The sequence below is a fragment of the Rasamsonia byssochlamydoides genome (assembly GCF_041956645.1).
Source record: "Rasamsonia byssochlamydoides strain NRRL 3658 unplaced genomic scaffold VTN77scaffold_19, whole genome shotgun sequence".
NCBI lineage: Eukaryota > Fungi > Ascomycota > Eurotiomycetes > Eurotiales > Trichocomaceae > Rasamsonia > Rasamsonia byssochlamydoides.
Window position 1 is genome coordinate 103,481 of NW_027192402.1, and position 22,652 is coordinate 126,132.

At 51.2% G+C, this 22,652-nt stretch overlaps 7 protein-coding genes across 7 annotated transcripts; 3 read left to right on the forward strand and 4 right to left on the reverse strand.

Moving 5' to 3' along the window:
* Positions 1–1,587: 1,587 nt before the first annotated feature.
* VTN77DRAFT_2478 (uncharacterized protein) lies at positions 1,588–4,939 on the reverse strand (the record flags this gene model as incomplete). Its single annotated transcript, XM_069418321.1, has 3 exons — positions 1,588–2,310; positions 2,374–3,032; positions 3,088–4,939. The coding sequence occupies 3 exons, from the start codon at positions 4,937–4,939 to the stop codon at positions 1,588–1,590; spliced, it is 3,234 nt and encodes a 1,077-aa protein (XP_069279104.1).
* A 2,017-nt stretch (positions 4,940–6,956) lies between these two features.
* Positions 6,957–7,505, reverse strand: VTN77DRAFT_2479 (uncharacterized protein; the record flags this gene model as incomplete). The annotated part of the gene is made up of 1 exon (XM_069418322.1): positions 6,957–7,505. One exon carries the CDS (start codon positions 7,503–7,505, stop codon positions 6,957–6,959), a length of 549 nt encoding a protein of 182 aa, XP_069279105.1.
* Positions 7,506–8,568: 1,063 nt separating this feature from the next.
* On the forward strand, positions 8,569–11,994 carry VTN77DRAFT_2480 (uncharacterized protein; the record flags this gene model as incomplete). The annotated part of the gene is made up of 1 exon (XM_069418324.1): positions 8,569–11,994. One exon carries the CDS (start codon positions 8,569–8,571, stop codon positions 11,992–11,994), a length of 3,426 nt encoding a protein of 1,141 aa, XP_069279106.1.
* Positions 11,995–12,457: 463 nt separating this feature from the next.
* On the forward strand, positions 12,458–12,818 carry VTN77DRAFT_2481 (uncharacterized protein; the record flags this gene model as incomplete). The annotated part of the gene is made up of 2 exons (XM_069418325.1): positions 12,458–12,634; positions 12,741–12,818. 2 exons carry the CDS (start codon positions 12,458–12,460, stop codon positions 12,816–12,818), a joined length of 255 nt encoding a protein of 84 aa, XP_069279107.1.
* A 2,089-nt stretch (positions 12,819–14,907) lies between these two features.
* VTN77DRAFT_2482 (uncharacterized protein) lies at positions 14,908–15,990 on the forward strand (the record flags this gene model as incomplete). The annotated part of the gene is made up of 1 exon (XM_069418326.1): positions 14,908–15,990. The coding sequence occupies one exon, from the start codon at positions 14,908–14,910 to the stop codon at positions 15,988–15,990; it is 1,083 nt and encodes a 360-aa protein (XP_069279108.1).
* Positions 15,991–16,291: 301 nt separating this feature from the next.
* Positions 16,292–17,064, reverse strand: VTN77DRAFT_2483 (uncharacterized protein; the record flags this gene model as incomplete). Its single annotated transcript, XM_069418327.1, has 2 exons — positions 16,292–16,542; positions 16,599–17,064. The coding sequence occupies 2 exons, from the start codon at positions 17,062–17,064 to the stop codon at positions 16,292–16,294; spliced, it is 717 nt and encodes a 238-aa protein (XP_069279109.1).
* A 931-nt stretch (positions 17,065–17,995) lies between these two features.
* Positions 17,996–21,944, reverse strand: VTN77DRAFT_2484 (uncharacterized protein; the record flags this gene model as incomplete). The annotated part of the gene is made up of 2 exons (XM_069418328.1): positions 17,996–18,849; positions 18,917–21,944. 2 exons carry the CDS (start codon positions 21,942–21,944, stop codon positions 17,996–17,998), a joined length of 3,882 nt encoding a protein of 1,293 aa, XP_069279110.1.
* Positions 21,945–22,652: the final 708 nt, after the last annotated feature.

Sequence of the window (22,652 nt, forward strand, 5' to 3'; positions counted from 1 at the left end):
GCCTGAGGTCTGCTTTCTCTTATTTTTTCTCGCACGTCCGAAAAAAAAGAACAGTGATAATTAAATTAGAATTTATCCTGACAAAGACCCTTACTGTCAGCGCTGAATACTGTACTAGTATCCCGAGGTTCTTCAGGATCCCGCTGCAGGCAGAATGAGCAGTGAACAAGCAATCCTGCAATTTAATTTTAGGCTAGGCTCACGAAGATGAAGAACTCAATACAGTACTGTTGGTTTCATGTTCGGACACTCCTGCTGTATTGTACGTACATAGAGCGTGGCTAACTCTTACTCTCACTCTACAGAGTAAGACTAATGTAATAATGGGCAGGACCTCGGGATTCACAGAGCATAGAGGATTGATCCATAGCTATATTGAATGCGCCCTGTGTGCTATGTACCAATACCTAGCTACTCTGTATGTACAGTACATACAGTGATCAACAGATAGAGAGAGGCACCTGCGGATGGATCAGTCAGGGAATGAATCACTGCACTGGGAAATTCAGAGCCCGCCGAACACACAAACAAGCCTGCGGACATTTGCATTACAAGATGAAAACTCCTGAAATTTGTGAACTTTGTGACATTGTCATTCTGTCTGACTATCTACAATTATAAACTAATTTGGTACAATTATAAGAAAATAAGAAAAAAAAACTCTTTTGCAACTGGAAAGATTCATGTCCCATGTCAAAGTCTCAAGTCAAAGTCAAAAGGCCCAAGAAAGAAGCTTTGCTGCAAGCCCTTTCCTTACTCTTGCTTCTTAATAAAAACACATTCATCACGAAGGAGACCAACAAAAGAAAAAAAAAGAAAGAAAAAAAAAGCTGAACTGTACAGGTATATTGTACCCCGATCTTGTGGGTGGATGGATGGATGGATATCCCCGGAACATTTGGGCCCAAATTCAAACAACGGTCGTTAATCGCATCAGTTAGGTTCGTTTCTTCAAGACACTGTGCACACACTGGGAACAAGCAACCATGGCCAGGGGGGATCAGACAGAATCAACCCTCTATTGGTTGCCCCGATGCAAAAGCGATGTAAAGGAAACAGCCGGCTCGGTAAGGATCGACAGTAATATCAGAGGGGTATGATATCAGACACAAAAAGAAAAGAAAAAGGAAAAGAAAACGAGTGACAAAACGCTCAAAAAGGAAAGGAAAATCAGACCGAGAAAAGACAAGTGGGGTCTCTCTCAAGAAAACCCACCAAAATAGATAGCCTCACGTTTTTCGTACCATACGCCAAACCCCTGTGTATGGACATATGGATAATAAAATACAAGGGGTCATATCCCCGCTCCGGTTGTAGATATGTTGAAGACACAAGATGGAATAACAAATCCGAAGAATCATGAATGCCATGGGATCCAGGTACACCGATGATCCGTCAAAGGATTGATAACCGACAAAAAGTCATCGCAGGTAACTTATTGCTCTGGCTAGGCGATCATCACGCATCCGCCAAAACAGGGTAGGTGGACTAAGGTAGAAGCAGAACCCCAATCGATCCAAACTCCATGGCCTGGAAAGACAAAACGCCGCGCCCATTCGCATAATAAACTTCGTGTCCGTCATACAATCAAACATCAATCATCTCAGCATCCTCAGCGAGGACTTCGTCAGCTGGGCCCCAGTTGCCTTCAAAGACAGTCGCTCCGGCACGCCGTCGGCGCTCAGCCCACTGGACTCCATAGGTTTGCAATACCTGGTCTGCAGTAGGCCGGTCATCAGGATTCGGTGAAATCATCCACCGGACAATTTTGTCCAAAGCCTGTTCATGGTTGGCGTCGACCATGAAGCTGGGAGGCTCGACGAGCTCCCCACTTCGCGCGACTCGAATAGGTTTGCGCTCTCGAGGTTTGAAATCCGTTCCGTCGAAGTCATCTTCTCCAACATCAGACGCACACAACTCTTCAAAGGACGCCTCTTCCGGCAGAGGATTGCCAGATGCGTCTCGGAAGATGCTGCTCTCGGAGCTCCATGTCAAGCTCGGGACGTCGCTCATATCGCCATTTCGGAGCTTCTGCCACGACAATCCATTGTCCGGCAGTTCCACATTTCCTGCAATCTCGAACATGATGAGTCCTAGTGCAAATATATCCGCAGGCTTGTCGTAGCGTCCCATCAGAATTTCGGGTCCAATGTACTCCCGATCACCTTCGCCTTCGATGCCCTCCTCAGCGGGCCAGCGTGCTGCCATGCCAAAATCGGCGATCTTAAGCACACCTTCGAAGGTAATCAAGATGTTCGCCGGTTTCAGATCGAGATGGATGAAGCCGGCGTTGTGTATATGTCTCACTCCCTACACAAAAAAAATTAGTCACGCCTCCCTACTTCGGAAGGATATGTCAAAGGAAAATCTTACCAGAGACAGTTCGAGCAAAATCTTCCAGATTCGGAAGTCATCCAGTCTGGCCTTCAGTCCAACCTGGGCAAGAAAAACGTCTAGGCTGCCCTCCTCGCAGAATTCCGTCTGGATGTAGAGATGCCCCTTTTCTTCCCAACTGTCGACGAAAGAAATGACGTGATCGGAATTGGCTAGGGCTTTCAGAATATCCACTTCACGCATCCGGCGTTCACGGTCTCGGGAACCAGTGTAGGGATGTTTTGATTTTTTAACAGCCCATACCCGCTCCGGCAGCACCGTCGGTGAGTTCGTGCCCTTGTTGGGCAGCGAGAAGATTGATTTGTACGGTGAAGCGTCCTGAGACTTGGTAACACGATACACCTGCGAGAACTCGCCGGTTCCAATGAGCTCGACCTTCTCAAACCGCGACGTCAGGCTGGGATCCACATCCGGGGCATTGTAGCCAGACAGGCTCAGGCGCTTTCCAGTCTGAGCGAAGTAGTCGCGCGGCCCAGTTGGCGTGGCTGGGAAAGTAATGGTAGACGAGTTAAAGTCCTCGTTACCCAATGGCTGTTCATGGAGAGCGGAGATCGATAATCCACTGGGATCTGGTGGTAGGATACTGTCTTTGGGAGTTCGTGGAGACGGATGATCGAGGTTATCATTCGGCGGCCCCGCTGCTGATGATTAGCATATGCGACGTGACAATCAGGTGTCATGGGGAGTACTCACGAGTAGACCCTTGCGGTTCCGACAGGCTCTCGAGAGAGGCGACCCGAAGCGTGCCCGATCCATCAGGGAACAGACCGTTTGCCTGTTTGGTTGGTGTTGGAGGTAAGTCAGAGTCCATGATCGACTGGTATTCGTGTCGCGTCGACGGGGACTGTGACTCGTCGCCGTCAACGCTGACAAAACTATCACGACGCGAGCCCTCGGGCCGATTAAATACACTGCCGAAAATGCCCGTTCCCCGGGCAAAGGGACCCGGGGCCGGGCGCGTATGCTGCGGATTGAACGGCGTTGAAGGAACCGCGAGCGACTGGCGCACAAGCTTCGGTCTTTCAATGGGCCGCACCGGCAACGCTTTCTGCGCAGTGGGAAACATGTTGGTTGATCTTTTGCAGGGAGTGTCCGGCATGTTCTTGCCGAGACCCGACGGATTCTGCAAATCTTCGGCGTTACGGTTCTTCTTCGAGATCAAACCGGTCGACATGAAGGCAGCCGGAAGAGGTTTGACGAGCTTATAGTTCTCTGGCGTCGCAAAGGACTCCGACGACGAGTTGGAGTCTGTCCGAGTGAACTGGCGTCCAGCGCCCGGCCTCGTAGCACCAGCAGGAAGGGACTTGGAGAAGTTCAAAACGGCTCTCGGCCGCTCGCCCTTGTGGATGGGTTCATGGGTGGGCGAATCATCTGCCAAGCTGGAACTCGACGAGGACTGGGTGATAGTGCGCGACAGGGGATGGGCCGCATGAGGTGTTGCTCCGACGCCATTTTGGTTCGAGAAGAGCGAGTGACCCGAGGAAAACGGGGCTGGAGAGTTAAACGGACTCTCGCGCCCGGACGCAATGGAAAGGCTGCTGTCGAGAGACATGCGGTGTCTCATGACGCCAGCTGGACTAGCAGGCGGTGATTCTGAACCTTCTGCATTCAGCAGTCGTGATCGAGAGAGAAACGACCGATCACTCTGACGCTGTTGCAGAGTTGACCTCCTCAACGAGGACGATCGCTTTGAAATCGTCGCGAATGGGCTCGCTGGTGACTGGGGAATGGAAATGCTTTGCGCGTCGGGGTCACGTGTTGAGCCATCCAATTGCTCGTTGGGTGGAGATCCATTTTGACTGCCGTCGGTGCCATCAAAGACGTTGAAGTCAGAAGTAGAGCTGGCGCCGTGAAGACTACGCCTTTTCGCTGACGGGCTCTCGAAGCTTGCCTGATCAAGGTTCATGATGCCGTCGCTGCGTTTCAGAGGACTGACTATGGACGGCCCGAGATTCCCACTCCGCCGCTTCTCAACGCGAACGGGGGCGGGTTTGGATGCAAGGCTGCCGTTCTCCGGCGGGGCAAGGACGTGTTCCGGGGGGAGACTGTTCTCCTCTGTCTCTGTATCTGTGTCTGTGACGGCCTTTGTCACGAGATTCTCATCGCCAGATAGGATCACCGCGGGCTGTGCCGGAGTCGCATTACCTTGATCGCTGGAAATGTTCAACGCGCGTTTGGAGGGGCTTTTTGGAGATGTTCGCGTCCGGGTGCTCTGTAGTGAGCCAGTTCGGCGCATTGCCGGCTTGCTGATCTTTGCACTCGGGGAATAGGGAATGGCGGCAGGAGTTGTTGATGATGAATTCGATGTTGTCGCTGGAACGAAGAAGAGGTTTCCCTTCCGTGACGGTGAGAGGGGAGAGGAGATGAAGGGCATGTTCGTTCGTGACGGCAGCAGGCGAAAGTCGGAGCTCTTGGATGGTGAGCGCGACAAAGATCGACGCAGTTGTCTTATGGCGGAACTGGCATCAACATGGTGCATCCCTGTGGGAGAGGGGAGGTGGAGGGTGCCGCCGGCATCCCGGTGCGGCGAAAATGTCGCGACCATGCTTCTAGGGAATGTGTCTCTCTCGGCGGTGCTGATGTGAGCAGTCTGAGTCGTGACTCTGTCTTCTGTTCAAAGAACAACCCCTTTCTCTTTCTTTTTGTCCTTGTTGTGAAGAGGCTGTTGACGCTGAATAAGTGCTGTCTTACTCTATTGCGACAATTCTTCCCACCTGTAGCAGGGCTGGAAGCTGTTCAAATGGCGCGACAGCAACCCGTTTGTACAGCACGAGGCCAACCCGTCACCTGAACAAACAGACCACGGCTGCGAGTGTGGGAGGTTATGGACTGCAAGAATCGACTATTGACAGCGCAATGGCCGAAGCTGAGGCAGCAACCAACAGCGCCAGTGGAATGCGGAGGGTTCAGAAACGGGTCCGTTGTCGAGGGTGTAAAGGGTGCGTCACAAAAGACCTGTGAATCACAAGATCATTGCGAGGAATTCGAGGGCGCAGTCGCCTCCATGCGTCCTGTTTCTTGACTTGTAACCAGTTTCCACACAGCTCTCGACAACAGGCACGCGCCTGACTGAAACACGATGAGTTGATGACTCCCTGGGTTCGCAATGGAGCGAGCGTGGAATGTTCCAGGGGCGATGATTGTTCTAGAAGGGCGCGAATCAGATGTCGCGGAAGGCGCCGAGGAATGCAGAGATCCCGTAGCAATGTCGTAGGAGGATTGTATCGGCTGGAATGCAATTGAAGGCAAAAAAGAATATGAAAGCTTGATAGCAGCACTCAGCGACACCCGGTATGGGGGCCAGACAATATCAGAAAAAGAAGATGACCAGAATCCGCAGGAGGATTGATTGATCCGCAAGAGTCGAGTTTGCGACTGCAGCGTCGACAACAAACACAAGGCGAGGGAGGGGCAGAAACTGCTGACTGAAGTCTGAGGTGTCGTGTCGTGTCAGGCCTGGGTTGGGCTTCTGTCAGGCACAGTGGATGCTGTCTGGTTGGCAGGGAAGTTAAGTTTGAGAGCAGCAAGCTGGAGGAGGAGGGTGGGCGAGGCGACAACGCCATCCCACGCGCTCGAGGCGCGCGTTGTTGTTGACCCCTATCGGGTTTAGCGCTGCCGGATTACGCGCGAAGACGCGGGACCAACCGTTGGCGCGACATGGGTTGACCGCATCGCAACACCGCGGGTACTCATGCGCTGACCGCTCTTCGCCGCAGTCCCTGCACCAGAAATCAAGCAAAACAACTTAATATTATTACATGCCTCTGTTGACGTACAGATATCAGGCGAGTGCTTCAGCATATCCATCACTGACAGCTGAGCTAATGCTGGGGTACATACCCTTGAGTCATACCGTGGAAGAGGGGGTCCCAGTCAGGTGACATTGCCAAGACCTCGCCACACTACCCTATCGATAGGCATCTTATCGGGCAAGCCGGCCCGCTCTACTCCGTACTGTCTATCTGTCTACTCCGTATCTCTCCATCTGTCTGTCATACTCATGCTCTCTCCCTTGCGTCTGTCACCATCTAGTTAAAACTTAAGGAGCCTACGGAATCATTATCCGGGTTCTGAGGAATATGGCTCGCCATTCTGCAGTATACACACCACAATCCACACATGTTGGTCCATCTCGGCCAGGATACTAACTCCGGGGGAGTCTCCACCGAATTCCACACGTCTTATGCGCCCTTCAAACTGAATCTGACGTGGCTTGGGCATGTCCTGATTTTTTTTTCTTTCTGGTGTCTAATTTTTAGTACCCAGAGAGACTGGTCTATTCTTATTAGAATTTTCACTGTTGACCACTATGATCTTCAATAATAATGACTAATGAATATTATGCCGATTTTGCGACATGGACAGGATGCAGGATCGAGTACCCACCTCTCCCAGAGATCCTTTTTTGGGCCTGCTGAAACAAAACAACGCGTCCCAACTTCCCAAGATGGTAATCCCACAACATTTCCAACTTTATCGGGGTACTGGAGAGAAGCCTACGCGGCGGGTTCTGATCTCCTCGATATTCTGGTAACTTCCCGTGGGTTCCAATTATCCCACAATTAAAAATACACGCCACCGAGATATCCATCCGCTTCATAACCTCCTTTTGGGGGGAATTGGGTCCCTATGGATAATAATCCAATAAAATGAAGTAAATAATAATGATGAAGATCCGAATTAACTTTCTTTTTCTTCCCCCTCTCTCCCCCCACCCCCCTTGTTATCCTCGTCACAAACACAGCACAACAGCTGGCCGGAAGGGAGGAAAAACTAAACTTGCAGGCCTCCGTATGGCACAATGATCGTATTTTCTTGACTCTAGCTTTCCTGTTGGGTGTACTCGGAGAGTATACACAGGGAATTGATGAATTCAATGATTGGCGTGACCCCTTTAAAGGTCCTTTAGAGACGGCCAACCGAAAGTCAAAATCAAACAAAAAAAAAAAGAGAGAGAGAGAGAGAGAGAGAGCCGCAGATAATGGATTGATGGTATTATTAGGGAGTATAATAATGATGATGATGCTCACAGCAAGCTTGACAGCGCTCTTTCCCGCTTGGAAATCTTCCTGGCAAACTTGGCAGGAAAGAGCGACGGGAAAGAACCGCATTTTACCAAAATGAAGAGCAAGAAAAAATTCAACGCGCGACCTTCGCGGCCTTTGATGCCCGCTGACACAAAGCTTTGATTTGTATCCTGCGAATTTTACTACTCCTGTTGCATGAGTAAGGCAGGTTCTGTTATAGATTTGGGTCGTTTTGTCTCTCTCTTGTCTTCTTTAAGGAAAGAAAAATCCAAGTCTAACTATGTGTGATTCTGATGAGAATTATAGCTTATGGATGAGCTTTGGTTATAAGGTTGTTTCCTTCTGCTGCTGTCACGCTTGATCGTTCTAGAGATAAGAGATATATTTTCATCTCCGAGGATTGGATATCTTCAAGCAGGTAGGTTCATACCAGGATGTCTTCTATTTCTCCCATCAAATTACGCGAAGGGAGAAAGAATATACAACAGGAGCATTCACTTAAAAGCAACCATGGCATAATACTGACCGTACAACCTTGTCAGTCGAGTTGTCTTCGCCACCACCCGTCAGCCTGTAGCAGCGCGCCAAACACGGAACCTCGCATTTCTTGGCATAATTTCCACGAACGTCGGCAACTTCGCCGCACCTAATTCCAATGAACTTCTTTCTCCTCTTGCAGCGTCGCGCGACATAACATCTTGTCTCGCGCAAGAAAGCAGAATTGAATTCTGCGACAAGCTCAATCAATGCCGCGGGCCAACAGTGAGCAGTCGAGCTAACCCAATTTCAAATCTGGCTCACGAGACGGGAACGAGCGGCCTAGACTAGACTGCAGTCAACGGCCGCCAGACGCAAAGCTGTCCGCGGATTTCATGAAGGGAGACGAAGACCTTGCTACACATAGGCCGTCGAAAAGCCGAGCCCCGAAGCAGAGGTTGCTGCATCCTTTTATTTCATCCGCGCAAGTATCCGGGGCTCTCTAACTTTCCGTGAAGGTTTCATCATCTCTTGCTTGAAAAGAAGAAACAGTGCCTCGCAACCACCTGCCGGAGGGGGAAACTACAAATATTGAGTGAAGTGGCGTTTTTGTCGCCGAAGATTAAACGAAGAATCGGTATAATCCTACTTTTACAGGGCAACCGTCAACATGGACACGAGAACGTTCGTCTCCGACTCCCTTCTTCGCCTGACGGGCGCATCCGACCCTACCGTTATCGACTTTGTCCTCGCAACCGCCGGCGGTGCGAAGTCCGTGAGTACACTGCGCGACAAATTGATGCCATTTCTGGAAGGAAGTGACAATGAAATAGACGCGTTTTGCAGCGAGCTGTACAAACGGGTTGGTGGCGGCGATGGCAGTACCGGGAAAGAAAAGCCCAGGGAGAAAACTTCTGCGGATACGACGAAGAAGAAATATCGGCTGGTGGAAATGGAGGATGATTTGCTGGACACTACCGCTACCTTGGGTCCTGCGAATGTGGAATTGGACAGGGAGCGACGGAAACGAAAAGAGAAAGACAGAAGTCGGGACACGAAGATCAATGGTAGCCGCTGGGCAGACCATGATGAAGGATACGATGATCACGGACGTAGTCGACACGGCGAGAAGGACGAGAGAAGAAAACGAGACCGAAGCCAGGACGGCGAGAGCCGTGATCGCCATCACCGATCGAAAAAGTTGCGCAAGAGGGATGTCGAGGACTTCGAAGGTCGCTGGGGTGACGAGGAGATACCCGAGGATGAGGGTTTCCCTGAGAACCGAGGCGAGGACGGCGAGGAGTTCGAGGAATCGCCCTCTAAGCGGACAAGGCTGGACGATGGTTCTGCGTCGCCGCGATCTACATCATCTGCTGACCTAGATCCCGAGACCAAAGCGGAGATAGAACGTCAACGTGATTTGAGAGAGCGAGACGAGTTTGCAAAACGTCTCGCGGAGAAGGATGAGAAGTCGAAGAAGAAAATCGTCGAGGACCGTTCGTCGGCTAGGCGTGGTGGGGATCTAGCCAATCGACGAGCATTAGCAGATGATCCTGAAGCCAGGAGTGCCGCAATGCCCGAGCTGCGTCTGCGGTCCCGACAGGAGTACCTGAAGAAACGAGAGGCAGAACGTCTGGCGCTTTTGCGGAGACAGGTCGCGGAGGAGACAGCGGAGCTTCGCGAGAACCCCAATCTCACCCGCCGAGAGAAGGAGGAGTTTGCGAGGAACCGGGAAATCCTGCGGATCGCGGAGGAGAGACTCCGGATCGACGATCATCGTGATGGCTACATGATGCCCGAAGACTACATTACCGAGAAGGGGAAGATTGACCGAAAGAAGAAGGAGGAGGCGCTGTATAAGCGGTATATCGACCGCGATGAACATGGCCAAGAGCGATTCGTTACGGAGCAAGAGGAGTGGGAGCGCGAGCAGACGGCTAAGGCTAAAGCGCAGATCACGCGAGCGGAGTTCGTGGACGAAGGAGACTATGAATACGTCTTTGACGACGCTCAAAAGATCAACTTTATCCTAGACTCCAAACTCGAGGGCGACCGAAAGCCTCTGACCAAGGAGCAGCGCCTGTTGCAACAGCAGCTGGACGCGGCGGAGAAGAAGGCGGCTTCGATCGAGGAGACCCGGAAGAGCCTCCCGATTTACCAGTTCCGCGACGAGCTCATCCAGGCGGTTCACGACCACCAGATTCTGATCATCGTCGGTGAGACTGGTTCGGGGAAGACGACTCAGATTCCCCAATATCTACACGAGGCAGGATATACCAAGGGCGGGATGAAGATCGGGTGTACGCAACCCCGGCGAGTGGCGGCCATGAGTGTCGCCGCTCGAGTTGCCGAGGAAATGGGGGTCAAGTTGGGCCACGAGGTTGGCTATTCGATCCGGTTCGAAGATAACACGAGCGACAAAACCGTGCTCAAGTACATGACGGACGGTATGTTACTGCGAGAGCTGTTGACGGAGCCGGATCTGGGTGGCTACTCGGCGTTGATGATCGATGAAGCCCATGAGCGAACCGTCGCAACCGACATTGCTTGTGGTCTACTCAAGGATATCGCCAAGGCCCGACCGGATCTGAAGCTTCTCATCTCGTCCGCCACCATGGATGCGCAGAAGTTCCAAAAATACTTTGATGATGCCCCGATCTTCAACATCCCCGGCCGCCGGTATCCGGTCGACATCCATTACACATCCCAGCCGGAGGCCAACTATCTGGCTGCCGCGATCACGACCGTGTTCCAAATCCATATCACGCAGGGCCCGGGGGACATACTCGTGTTCCTTACCGGTCAAGAAGAAATCGAGGCTGCCGAGCAGAGTTTACAGGAGACGGCGCGTAAACTCGGGGGTAAAATCCCCGAAATGATCATCGCTCCGATCTATGCCAACCTGCCTTCGGAACTGCAGACCAAGATCTTCGAACCCACGCCTCCTGGCGCGAGAAAAGTGGTCCTTGCCACCAACATTGCCGAAACGAGTCTGACGATCGACGGCATTGTGTACGTGATCGATCCTGGATTCGTCAAGGAAAACGTCTTCAATCCCCGGACCGGCATGGAGAGCTTGGTGGTGACCCCGTGTTCGCGAGCGTCCGCCGCGCAACGCGCCGGGCGAGCTGGTCGGGTTGGTCCCGGGAAATGCTTCCGACTGTACACCAAGTGGGCGTATTACAACGAGCTGGAGGACAATACGACCCCGGAGATTCAGCGCACCAATCTCAGCGGAGTCATTTTGATGTTGAAGTCTTTGGGCATTGACCAGCTGCTGGACTTCGACTTTATGGATCCTCCGCCTGCGGAAACTATCATCCGGGCGCTGGAGCAGCTCTACGCACTGGGGGCCTTGAATGACCGGGGCGAGTTGACCAAAGTCGGGCGACAGATGGCGGAGTTCCCGACCGATCCGATGCTGGCCAAGTGCATTCTGGCGGCGGACAAGTACGGTTGTGTGGAAGAAGTTCTCTCGATCATAGCCATGCTCGGGGAGGCCAGCGCGCTCTTCTACCGGCCCAAGGATAAAAAGATCCATGCCGACAGCGCGCGGGCGCGGTTCACGGTCAAAGACGGCGGCGACCATCTGACTCTGCTCAACATCTGGAACCAGTGGGTCGACTCGGACTTCAGCTACGTGTGGGCGCGGGAGAACTTCCTGCAGCAGCGCAGTCTCAACCGGGCGCGCGATGTGCGGGACCAGCTGGCCAAGCTCTGCGATCGCGTGGAGGTGACCATCTCGTCGTGCGGGGCGAACAATCTGGTTCCGATCCAGAAGGCCATCACGGCCGGGTTCTTCCCCAATGCGGCGCGCCTGCAGCGGGGTGGCGACAGCTACCGGACGGTGAAGAACGGGCAGACGGTGTACTTGCATCCGTCGAGCACGCTGTTCGACGTGAATCCGAAGTGGGTGATCTACCACGAGCTGGTGCTGACGAGCAAGGAATACATGCGGAGCAATATGCCTCTGCAGCCGGAGTGGCTGGTCGAGGTGGCGCCCCATTATCACAAGAAGAAAGACTTGGAGACGCTGGGGCTGGACAAGAAGGTTCCTAAGGGGCAGGGAGCAGCAGGAGAGAAGAGCAAGATTTGATCACTGGGAAACTCCCAGTCAGGATGACCTAGCTTACGTTGATGATTGTACTGTAGTTCCGATGGATCTGTATATATACACCACTACATTTGTGTCGATTGTAAATCCAGATACCACTGTTGTTCGTTTAATACTATTACGTCCTGTATTACTTCTTATTGATCATTATTTCCCGTATCATTTCCTTCGTACCTAGGTACCTACATACGGAGTACATATGTGGTGCACTCGCCAGCCAATAGGGAGTCGCGTGATTTGTCTGACTGTCGACTTCCGCGAACCTCGGCATTTCTCCGCGGACCGGGCCAGATTAGTATCTCCGCATGTCCTCAAGCACGAGATCGATCTTCTTACATTCACCTCCTACCAGGACTCAACATTCTATTCCCGCCTCCATCTATCCCGAAACAAAGAAATATAGGAGACAAGAATCAAGAAAGTCTTTGTCAACTCAAGGCTCACCATGTCCAAGACCTTCACCCCCGCCGACGTCGCCAGCCACAACACCCCCGACAAGGGCCTGTACATCATCATCGACAAGGGCGTCTACGACATCACCAACTTTGTGGACGAACACCCGGGTGGCGCCAAGATCCTGAAGCGAGTGGCCGGCAAGGATGCGAGCAAGCAGTTTTGGAAGGTATGTAGCAGTAGACCAGGGACAATACACCCTCATGGTCCTTTGTTGATTGATTGACTGTCATGTGTGTGAATTTATGCTGATTGTTTATGCTTGTTTGATGCAGTACCACAACGAGTCCGTCCTGAAAAAATACTCTCCGAAATTGAAGATTGGGGAGGTCAAGGAAGCTGCCAAGTTGTAAGAGGAGGAGGACGATGACGATAGTCATTATCGGTATCGAGCCGTACTTTCGAATATAATAGAAACGACATATATACTACACACGCGTCTGTTATCGTCTCGTTTGCATGTACTAGTACAATCTACACCATTATTCGTTTTTTCTTTTATGTTCCCCTGTTTGCTCGGGTGATTGAGTGGATAAAAAAATAAAAAGGAGTAGGCTTTGGAAAAGAAGACGACGAAGAAAGTTAGATCTGAGCGGGAATCGCATACATAGACGCGATTGATGGAGAGAAGGAGAGAAGATGATATAATACACTGGCAACCAGGATGGCGACAAGAAATTAGACGACTATATAACTAACATATATTATATATACACGAGCCTCCTTATATGACTCTCTCTTCTTTTTGCCTAGGGTAGAATAAAATATTAGTAGGGAAAACGTAATGCCTTCCTTCATGCTTGGGGTACCTTTGGGACTCGGCTATTCTAATCTTAGTCTTATTGATTCCTGTCCCTATTGCTATTTTTTTTCATTGCCAAGATTACTTTAAAGATCTTATAATGTAAGAAGCTCCCTGAGTCCCATCGATAAGAATAGAAAGGTTGCTACCTATGTCTTAATTTCTTAACCTAGCCCTTGCTCTTGTTCCAAAACGTAACGATATCAACAATAGAATGTTTTTTTCTTTCACTTTTTACTACCTCCTTTCCCCATTTATTCACATTCACGTCCATGGTATATCCCTCTCTTTCTCGAAGGACAATAATTAATCGAGTTGAAGAGGTGGGTTTAATTGATCGAAACTACTGTACTGTACTGTACTGACTAGTTTGTATATTATTATGGGAGAGATGTTGTTTGAACAGATTTCTAAAGTATTTGTCTGTTTGTTTGTTTGTATAGACCTATCTATACCTTAGCCATTTGGAGTCAGGTTATCTCCGAGGCAGTCCGTCAGTCAGTCTCCCATGATCTCAATCAGATCTACCTCTACCTGGTTGTAATTTTTTTTTTAAAAAAAAAAGAAAGTCTTTTCTTTCTTTCCTTGGGGTTGTTACTATCCAAGTAATTAGTCATAGTCAGGATTTGTTCGTTTCCTGAGAGGGAGAAAACACTATATTATTCCATAACTCTAATCCATGGAATATTTACTACTTATGATCCTACCATTCTTGAATAATACGAACTACTTGAGAATTACATGACGTACCTACCAAGGTAGGTAGGTAATAATGGCAATGTTGTCAATGTGAATGTCAGTCCAGTCTTGTCCAGTCTTTCTCCCAAGGTCCTCATTTCATTCTCCCTGTCCTCCACCTCCTCCACCTCCTCCAGTCGAAATAACGGAATAACAATAATGACAATCATCCAGGCCAATCAAATCCAAACGATAAAAAAAAATCCCAGACGAAGTTACCGAGCCTGAAATTGGAAGACTCTCAGCCTCTCACAGAGAGAGAAGAGGTATGTAATTTTCTGCCCGAGATGGGGCAGGAATTATTGCCATGCCATGCTCTGCCCTCGTGGCTTTCGGAGTTTAAATAAAATAAATCGGATTTTTTTATCCCACATTCTATCTGTTATCCGTCAATCGGAATAATAATCATAGCCATAGCCATAATGATAATGATAATGATAATGATAATACGATACGAGACGATAGCGCTCCACTGTCTAGCCCTAGCTAGCACACAAACACTTACCTTGGGAGCGTCGTAGACTTGTAGCCTCCAGTAAAATCCTACGCTCGTATCTACCTAGATCAAGGACCCTGCAGGCAAGACCGGATGGATAGATATCCGATGTCTTGCTCCAGATACCTGCCACCTTGGGGACTACGAGGATAGAACACATATATCCTTTGCTGGTGGATCTATAGCTAACAAGGTGGGATCGCTTCTGCAAACTCTGCGTGGGTTTCCCAAAGGTCCTCAACTGACAACTAACTAGTCAATTACATACTAGTATAAGTGATCATCGTCAGCCCGGCTGCTCTGACACTCAGCTGGTGGACATTGTCTTCTCTCGTTCGCCCTGGTTTTTCTCTTTCCTTTTCTGACTGCTGCTCAGTCCAGTCCAGTCAGTTTGAAAATCGTCACCATGGCATCCTTCGACCCTACCAACGTCAATCTCAACGACGTCGACCCTGCCCAGGTCATCTGCTATCTCAACGCGTCCGGGAACGACTACAACGGCCAGCTGGGCGCGCGTATCTCGGCCATCTTCGTCATCCTGTTCTGTTCCACGGCAGCCACCTTCTTCCCCGTCGTGGCACAGCGCATCCCCTCGCTGAAGATCCCCGTCTATGTGTATCTCTTTGCACGGTACTTCGGCACCGGCGTCATCATCGCCACGGCCTTCATCCACCTGCTGGATCCGGCCTATGGCGAGATCGGCCCCAATACCTGCGTCGGCATGACCGGCAACTGGGCGCAGTACTCGTGGGTCCCGGCCATTGTCCTTGCCTCCGTCGTGGTGATTTTCCTCATGGACTTTGGCGCCGAGCTCTACGTCGAGTCCAAGTACGGGATCGTCAAACATGACGAAAGAGGAGTCATCGTCCAGGATGTTCACCTCCATGATCATCATCACATTACCCCCGCGGCCTGCCCGACCAAGGAGACTCCGCAGACTCTGCCCAGCCAGAAAATCGCATGCAACGAGCAAGAGTCGGACTCGGTGGTGGCTGAGAAATCCTTCCGCCAGCAGATCGCCGCGTTCCTGATTCTGGAATTCGGAGTCATGTTCCACTCCGTCATCATCGGGCTGAACCTGGGCGTCGTTGGCGACGAGTTTGCCACGCTGTATCCGGTGCTCGTCTTTCATCAGAGCTTCGAAGGGCTGGGGATCGGGGCGCGCATGTCGGCCATCCCGTTCAAACGCAACAGCTACCTGCCCTGGTTGCTCTGTCTGGCGTACGGCCTGACGACGCCCATCTCCATCGCCATCGGCCTCGGCGTGCGCAACACGTACAACCCAAACTCCAACACGGCCAACATCGTCTCCGGCGTGCTGGACTCCATCTCGGCGGGGATTTTGATCTACACGGGTCTGGTGGAGTTGCTGGCTCGCGATTTCCTGTTCGATCCCGACCGGACGAGCGATCGAAGACGGTTGGCATTCATGATCGTCTGCATATTGCTGGGGGCGGGTCTCATGGCCTTGCTTGGGAAGTGGGCTTGAGATGACAAGCAATGATGAATTTGGAATCATGTTGTCTCAACTGATATAGACCTGTGCCAATGTCTATGAAATTAGTTCATGACGAGAAAGAACACTCTGTATCTGCTTGTTTGTGCGGATTTCTAGAAGCATTCATGTCATGATATGAATACGAATATGGATTCACATCTCGTGGAAACGAAATGATATCATTCAATTCCAAAGACATGTTAAAAAAAATCATAATTCCCGCATTAGTCGGTCAGTCATCAGTCAGTCAGTTTATTTCCTTCTTCCTTCGAACGTGAATGAATTAATTGAATCAATCAGCGGATCGCAGCATGCAAACATGCCTCGTAGACCCCGTCCCCCCGTACCTAGTCAGATCCATGAGGATCTCATCAACGTCTCGAAAGCCGAATTTCCTGTACAAAGCGTATCCCTCGACAGAGGCCTCCAGCCACGCGTCGGAAAGACCATGCTGGTCAGCGGCCTGGTCCAGTCCAGCCTGGAGCAGGCGCGATCCGATCCCGAGGCCTTGGTACGCTGGTAGAGTGACTAGGACTTCGAGTACTGAAAAAAGAAAATAAGCCAGATGCTGTAAAAAGAAAGGTCGAAAGTTGACTGACAAGCATATCTCTTCTCACCCATATACTGGTTCCTCTTCCGGGCAATCGTCCCAAAAAAGTCGTTGCATGCCTGGGGACTCCACGAGCCTGGCCATTCTTTGTCCTGCCATTCTTCTATGGGCTGCGGGTCGAAATAGTAATGCCACCCGGCCCAGGCGACGATCTTGTGCTGCTCTTCTTTTCTAGCGTCAACGTTAACAACAGCCTTGAAAACTCTGAGCGATGGATCAGTCTGCATCTTCTCTGCGAGGTCTTTGGCACGGAAAGCGTGGCCTTCCGCGGTGGGTGGGCCGAACATGACGCGTGCTAGAGTCGAAGGACGGCCGCTGTCGTCGGCACTGCTGTTGTTGCCATTATTATGATTGCTAGTACTATGGAAGGCGATCGACTCGATTTGCGCCAGGGTGAGGCAGTCCGCCTGCGTGGCGGGGAGAACGGTAACTTGGAGCGGGGATGATTTTGCCATTGTTCAGAAAGCAAGATGAGGAACAATGGAAGAGAGGAGGACGAACGGATTGAAGATGAAGCAAAGTCCCTTGCAGAACAGCGCAAGCAAGTCAACGACTAACGGCACCTGATCGATTACAGTCAGGTTCATTAATTCCATGAATAACTTTATATACTAATGATTTCTGACACAGCATACCTAGGTACTTTGTACTAAACTGAACCCAGCCTAAACTAAATCGAATCCCCGACGAAGAAGCTGACCAACAGAATGACAGGGGTCTATGGCAGTCAGTGTATCCTGCATGCATGAGAAGCCCCAACGAAATGAACATTGTTTGCTTCTTATTTCCTTAATATTATTAAACTTCTGCTTGAAGCTTTGTCTCATTCTAATCACCGTCATGTCGGCGAGGATTCTTGCCCGGAAATATACTGTACATGCATCCTGATATCTCCCGTCCATACAGTCTTCCAGCCTGGTCGAAGATCAAAAAAGAAAAAGGAGATGGAATGAACAGGAACACGATGGAGTCTTAAAAGGCGCCCGTGGTATCATAAAGACGGCAAGGAAAAAGAAAAGATGTCAGTGCTGTCCAACCCGACAGATAGGATTCCAAGCCCAGCAAGAGATGCAGACGCACCAGCGCCAGTCCAGTTATCCCTCTGGTACTCTCAACCCAGACCAATACCAAAACCCAGAAATGTAACAAAGAAAAATCAAAGGAACGAGGTATCAGACAAACAAGCATTTACCGACACCAGGAGTAATTGCAAAATTCAGCGTGAGGTTCCGGATTCAGGCCAACCCCGCTGTCCTCCACAATTCCAAAACAGCCGAAATTATTTACACATTAGAAAACAGTGTATTATACAGTGCACATGACTCCTGGGGTATATGTATATGAAAATAGGCATATGGTTAGTGGATAGTGATCAGGGACACCGGATTAGAATCCTCGGAAGGGATCATCATGCCGATAGAAGATGTCGCTGCCATCCTCAGATCTCGTGAAGTCAGGTAGTTCATGATGGCCAGACCCCCACTGGCTTGAGTCTGTTTTTCGGACTCCATGTCGACCGTGGTAATTTCCGCGATGCCGGGGGACGTCGACCCGGTCGATGAAAGCCTCCATCCGCACCGTACCCACAGCATCGAAAAAGTTGCCCGTGCCGACACTAGACGGCCCACTGGCCTCGGAAGTTCGCTGACTAAAGCTGCTCTGGCCTCCGATAGAAGAAAGGGTATACAGATCGGAGGAAGCGGCCGTAGTGCCGCTATAAGTCGACGGCACGGTCGCATTACTTGAGAAGCTGCGGAATGCACTTGGGAGTGCACGAGGAGCCGTGTTGCTACGTTTGCGAGAATGGTTCGAGAACCGGGGTACGTTTGGAGGGTCAGCCGCATCCATCGGATCGAACATGTCGTCACCGTACTCCGGGACAGGAGCCGGGTGTGCGGTAAAAGATCGCTTTGCGTTCGGTTGCTGGCGAGGCTTGCTCTTTGCGACTTTGATCGAGTCCCGAATAGGGTTCCGCCTCAGAGCAGCGGTCGGAGGGGCCGACACAAAGTCCTCTTGAGGGACCGGAGGAAAAGCCGTCAGATCGTTCATCCCCAGGTTCGAATGACTCAAAAATGATAGAGCTGTGAGCCAGACATAGTGACGCTCCAGACTCATGGCAGTGAATTTCAACGCGCGTTGAGGGGTCAGGATGAGAATGGATCGGTTAAAGTGGCTCTGCGGGCCGGAGCCCTTGGGCAGGGGTGTATCGTCTTTGACATCAAGAACGGACTGAATGATCACTGTTTCTGTGGTCAGCCATTGTCCAGCTGCTTCTTAGACATAACATGCAAGGGAATTTTCTCTTACGTTTGCGGCCACTTTTACCAAGAAGTGCAGAGCCACTCGTCGGTTGTTTACTACTCCACATGACTGCACGTTCATAGGGCGCGAGCCAAACCCACCGTTTGTGTCTGACACCGATGCTGGTGATATTGGCAGATACTTCTTCTGTGTTCTTCCCACTCTCCCAAGTGTCCTTCGCGTCCGACATGCCAAATGACTTCCGTCTGCGCACATATTTGTACATCCACTCGCCCACCATGGTTTGAGCAATTGCGTCAACGACGCTAGTAGGCTGAATAGAGGTTGGCGTGGTCTCCTCTCTGGTGGTATTGGAGTGGATGGAAGGAGAACCAGTGCGGTTCGACGGCAGCTTCCTGGCCGATCTTTTGCCTCGAGGCGCTGTAATCTCATCGTGAGGCATTGGGGGAACTTGCGGGCTGTCAGGAGCGTAAGATGAGGTTGACATTGTAGGCGGTGACCGGCTCCGAGCGCGTTCCGATTGATTCGCTCTCGGTATTGCTGCGGCAGATCGAACTTTGCGAAGGGTAGGCTGTCTTGTAATACGCCTTCCAGAGCGCTCATTCCCATTGCTGTACGGGGTCGGACTTTGCGCGCCTTCGCTGGCGCTAGTGGGGACCTTCCTCGAGCTGAGTCGAATAGGAACAGGAAAGGGAGGTCGGGCTGCGCCGCCAGAACCAGCACTGTCAATACTAGGATCGCTAGGGCTTCGCGGACGCGTCCTCTGATGCGCGGCTGCACCATTGGAGATCAACGCTGCTCGTCGGATATCTGATTGTCTCGAAGACGAGGCCATCTTCGATCCACGTGATGCTCTCCGTACGGACCCCATCCTAGATCGATTGCTTGCGGACGCTTCCTGCGTGTCCGGCTCATCAACTTCTCGTAAAGGATTCTCGTCGAGACTAGCCCGAGGAAGTATTTTCTCGGATTTAAGAGTAGGCCGGTTGTATAGTTCATCATCGCTGACGGCTCCATGTTCCGGGTACTCTTCGTCGCTGAAACCAGCAAACAGGCTACTCGTCCGGAACGGACGCCGTATGTCTGAACTGCCATTCTCCGCCAGGGGGCCATTATCATTATTTCCTGGGTAAGCCTGGACGCGATCCGGTTGCTTTCCTTTGAGGTTCTTAGATCCTGCCTCACCAGAAAACGGTTTCAGGGGTCCACGCTTAGGCGACCGCGGAGGAGGCGAGCGGAAGGGCATTGAGATTTCTAGACTTTCAGGCTTGTTCGTAGGCAGATCGTTGATCGCTGATGGAAGCAGGCTCGCCGGGAGCTTGACGGGGCGCTTGTCGATTCGGATCTCTTCCGTCTGCATTGAGACAGATCGCACATCTTTTAGCGCCGGCAAGTCCGTCTGGCATGACACGCTCTTGGTATGTGGTGGTAAAACTACACTGCTTCTGGGGGACGAGGGTTCCGAACCGGGCGGGTGAATTGCAATCGTCGGAATAGGAACCGCGAATGGCTGGGGCTCCTTTGGCGCTTCCGATGCCTTTTGCTCCTCTTCAGTCTTGATAATAACCGGGTCTGTCTGTGTTGAGCTGGAGGCCATCTTGACTTGGCTAATACTTGAAGCAGGTTGAGCGACTTCGGGTGTCCGAGGAGGGCTCGGAAGGTCGACAGTCTGGCATGAACTGGATACCATGTCGACTGTCGTGGTCAGAGTACCGCTGTCCACCCTCTGGGAACTACGACTTGCGGGCACAGTAGCCGATTCCTCTGTCTTTTCTTCGCTTGCTGGTCGGTTTTCAAGGATAGATGCAGGAACGCTCCCATCATCCTGCAAAAGTTCTGGTTGCGGCGGCAGCTGAGGCGACGGGGGAGGCGAGTACTGAATGCCGACATCCCGATAGTCGATCTGGCGTTCCCCTGTGAGCTTTTCAATGCCAAAATCCATTTGGTCTGGTGAGCGAATCTGCTCCAAAACATCAGAGGCGCCATGATTATCAACGCTTCCATCAAAGGAGAGACCAAGAATCTTTCGGGCTTTCATTCCCATGGTATAGGACAGCTGGGAATGAACAGAAGTAGGCCTTCTCTCTAGCAGATCTTCGGGCCCTTCGGTGAAGTCGTCCTCCTCGTCCTCCTCATCGAAGGCCAATTCCTCAGCCAGATTAACACCTTCAGACTTGACGCCATTAACAAAGCTCATGGAGGAGAATCTCCCACTGTTGATGAAAGGTTCTCCGTCTTGGGTACTATCACTGGTCGTGCTAGCTCGCCTCCTTCCAAAGGCACCGCTCGACCGAACGCTTGCCGTGTCGCTTTCTCGCGCAGTGCTGTCTCTCCTTGGCTTATCAACGTCGCCCGCTTGGTGCTTGCGATACGCGCCAGCAGCTTGAGCCGCTGCAACTTCATTCAGGACGACTTTCAACCGATTTTCGACAACGTGCACCTTCCTTTCCCAATTTCTCCGCTCTGTTTCCCATGCTTGCTTGTCTCGATCCCATAACATTTGGGTTCTTTCGACTTCTTCCTCTTGACTCCGGGCCCTCTTTTGTGCTTGTTCCAGCCTCTTCCGAACATCGGTGATATTCTCTACCGCATCGTCTCGTTCCTTAGCCAAATCACTGAGCGCTGTGAGGGTACCGCCCTCGAGGAGCTGCATCTGCCTCTTCAGCGAACGGTTCTCTTTCGTATGCTTCGCTAAACTTTCATTGAGAGCCTCATTCTCAGTCCGTGCGTCTTCCAGGGTTGTTTCAAGCGCATCGATCTCTTTGTTCTTGTTCTCCAGTTCCCTCCTCAAAGAAAGAATCTCGGAAACGAGGGACGCGTGTAGTGTGGGAGTGAATCGGCGTGGATCAAACGGTGATATCGTTGCATCATTCACAACATCAATGGCGTGTTCATGATCATAGTCAGGGGACAAATGCTGCAGCGGAAGAGACGGCGGAGACAACGATAGACCGGGAGATGAGTCTCTCCGGCGTCGAGACATGGCTCTAGAAGGCGTCCGAAACGGCGCAGGTGATGGCGTAGGAAGCGCGTCCGCCTCGGCGCGACGGCGACTTTCAGTGTCGGTAGCCATGGTTTTCTCGATCCTTGACCAACGGTCAGGAGCTCGGGCGTCCCTGGTAGCTGAACCGTATGCCTCTCGGCTAGTTCCCGAAGCAATTGTTCACAGGACCGACCAGAACTCTCATCGAAACATACGGTGAGGAGGGGAAGGGAATATCTTCAATTCAGCATCAATAGGCGACGCGAATGGCCTCCTGGTATCTTAAGCCAGATATTTGAGCAATTCTCAATGTCTGAAGATAACCATAAACCCAAACATGACAGGATAGATATTTGCGACAGGCGGTCAATCCGAGCTCCGCAAAATGGACAGCTCTCTCCACATCGATCTAACCAGTCTTAGTATTCCAGGTACCTCTGAAACCAGCACAATCGGCAGGATGAGCGCTTTGAAATTGGGAAAAGCCTCACTGTGGATTCAGCGAAGACTCGGGCGTCCGGGTAACTGTGTAATGAGATCTTTCTTCACAATAGACTCGGCAGGTCAAAGGAAGAGAATCCGGTCCTGGACGAGATCATTCGCGTTAGTACAGACAAAGAGACAAAGAATTGGGCCGCACAATTGATATGCCTTTCAAACTGGAGAATGAGGGGCGCAGAGAGCAGCGCAAGCAGCATTGCTTCGCTTGCATGATATTAATGCGCAAGGGTCATTCTCATGATAGTCAGGGCTATTTAAAAAAAAAACAATCTCACCTAGTTAGGGGCAATAAAGAGT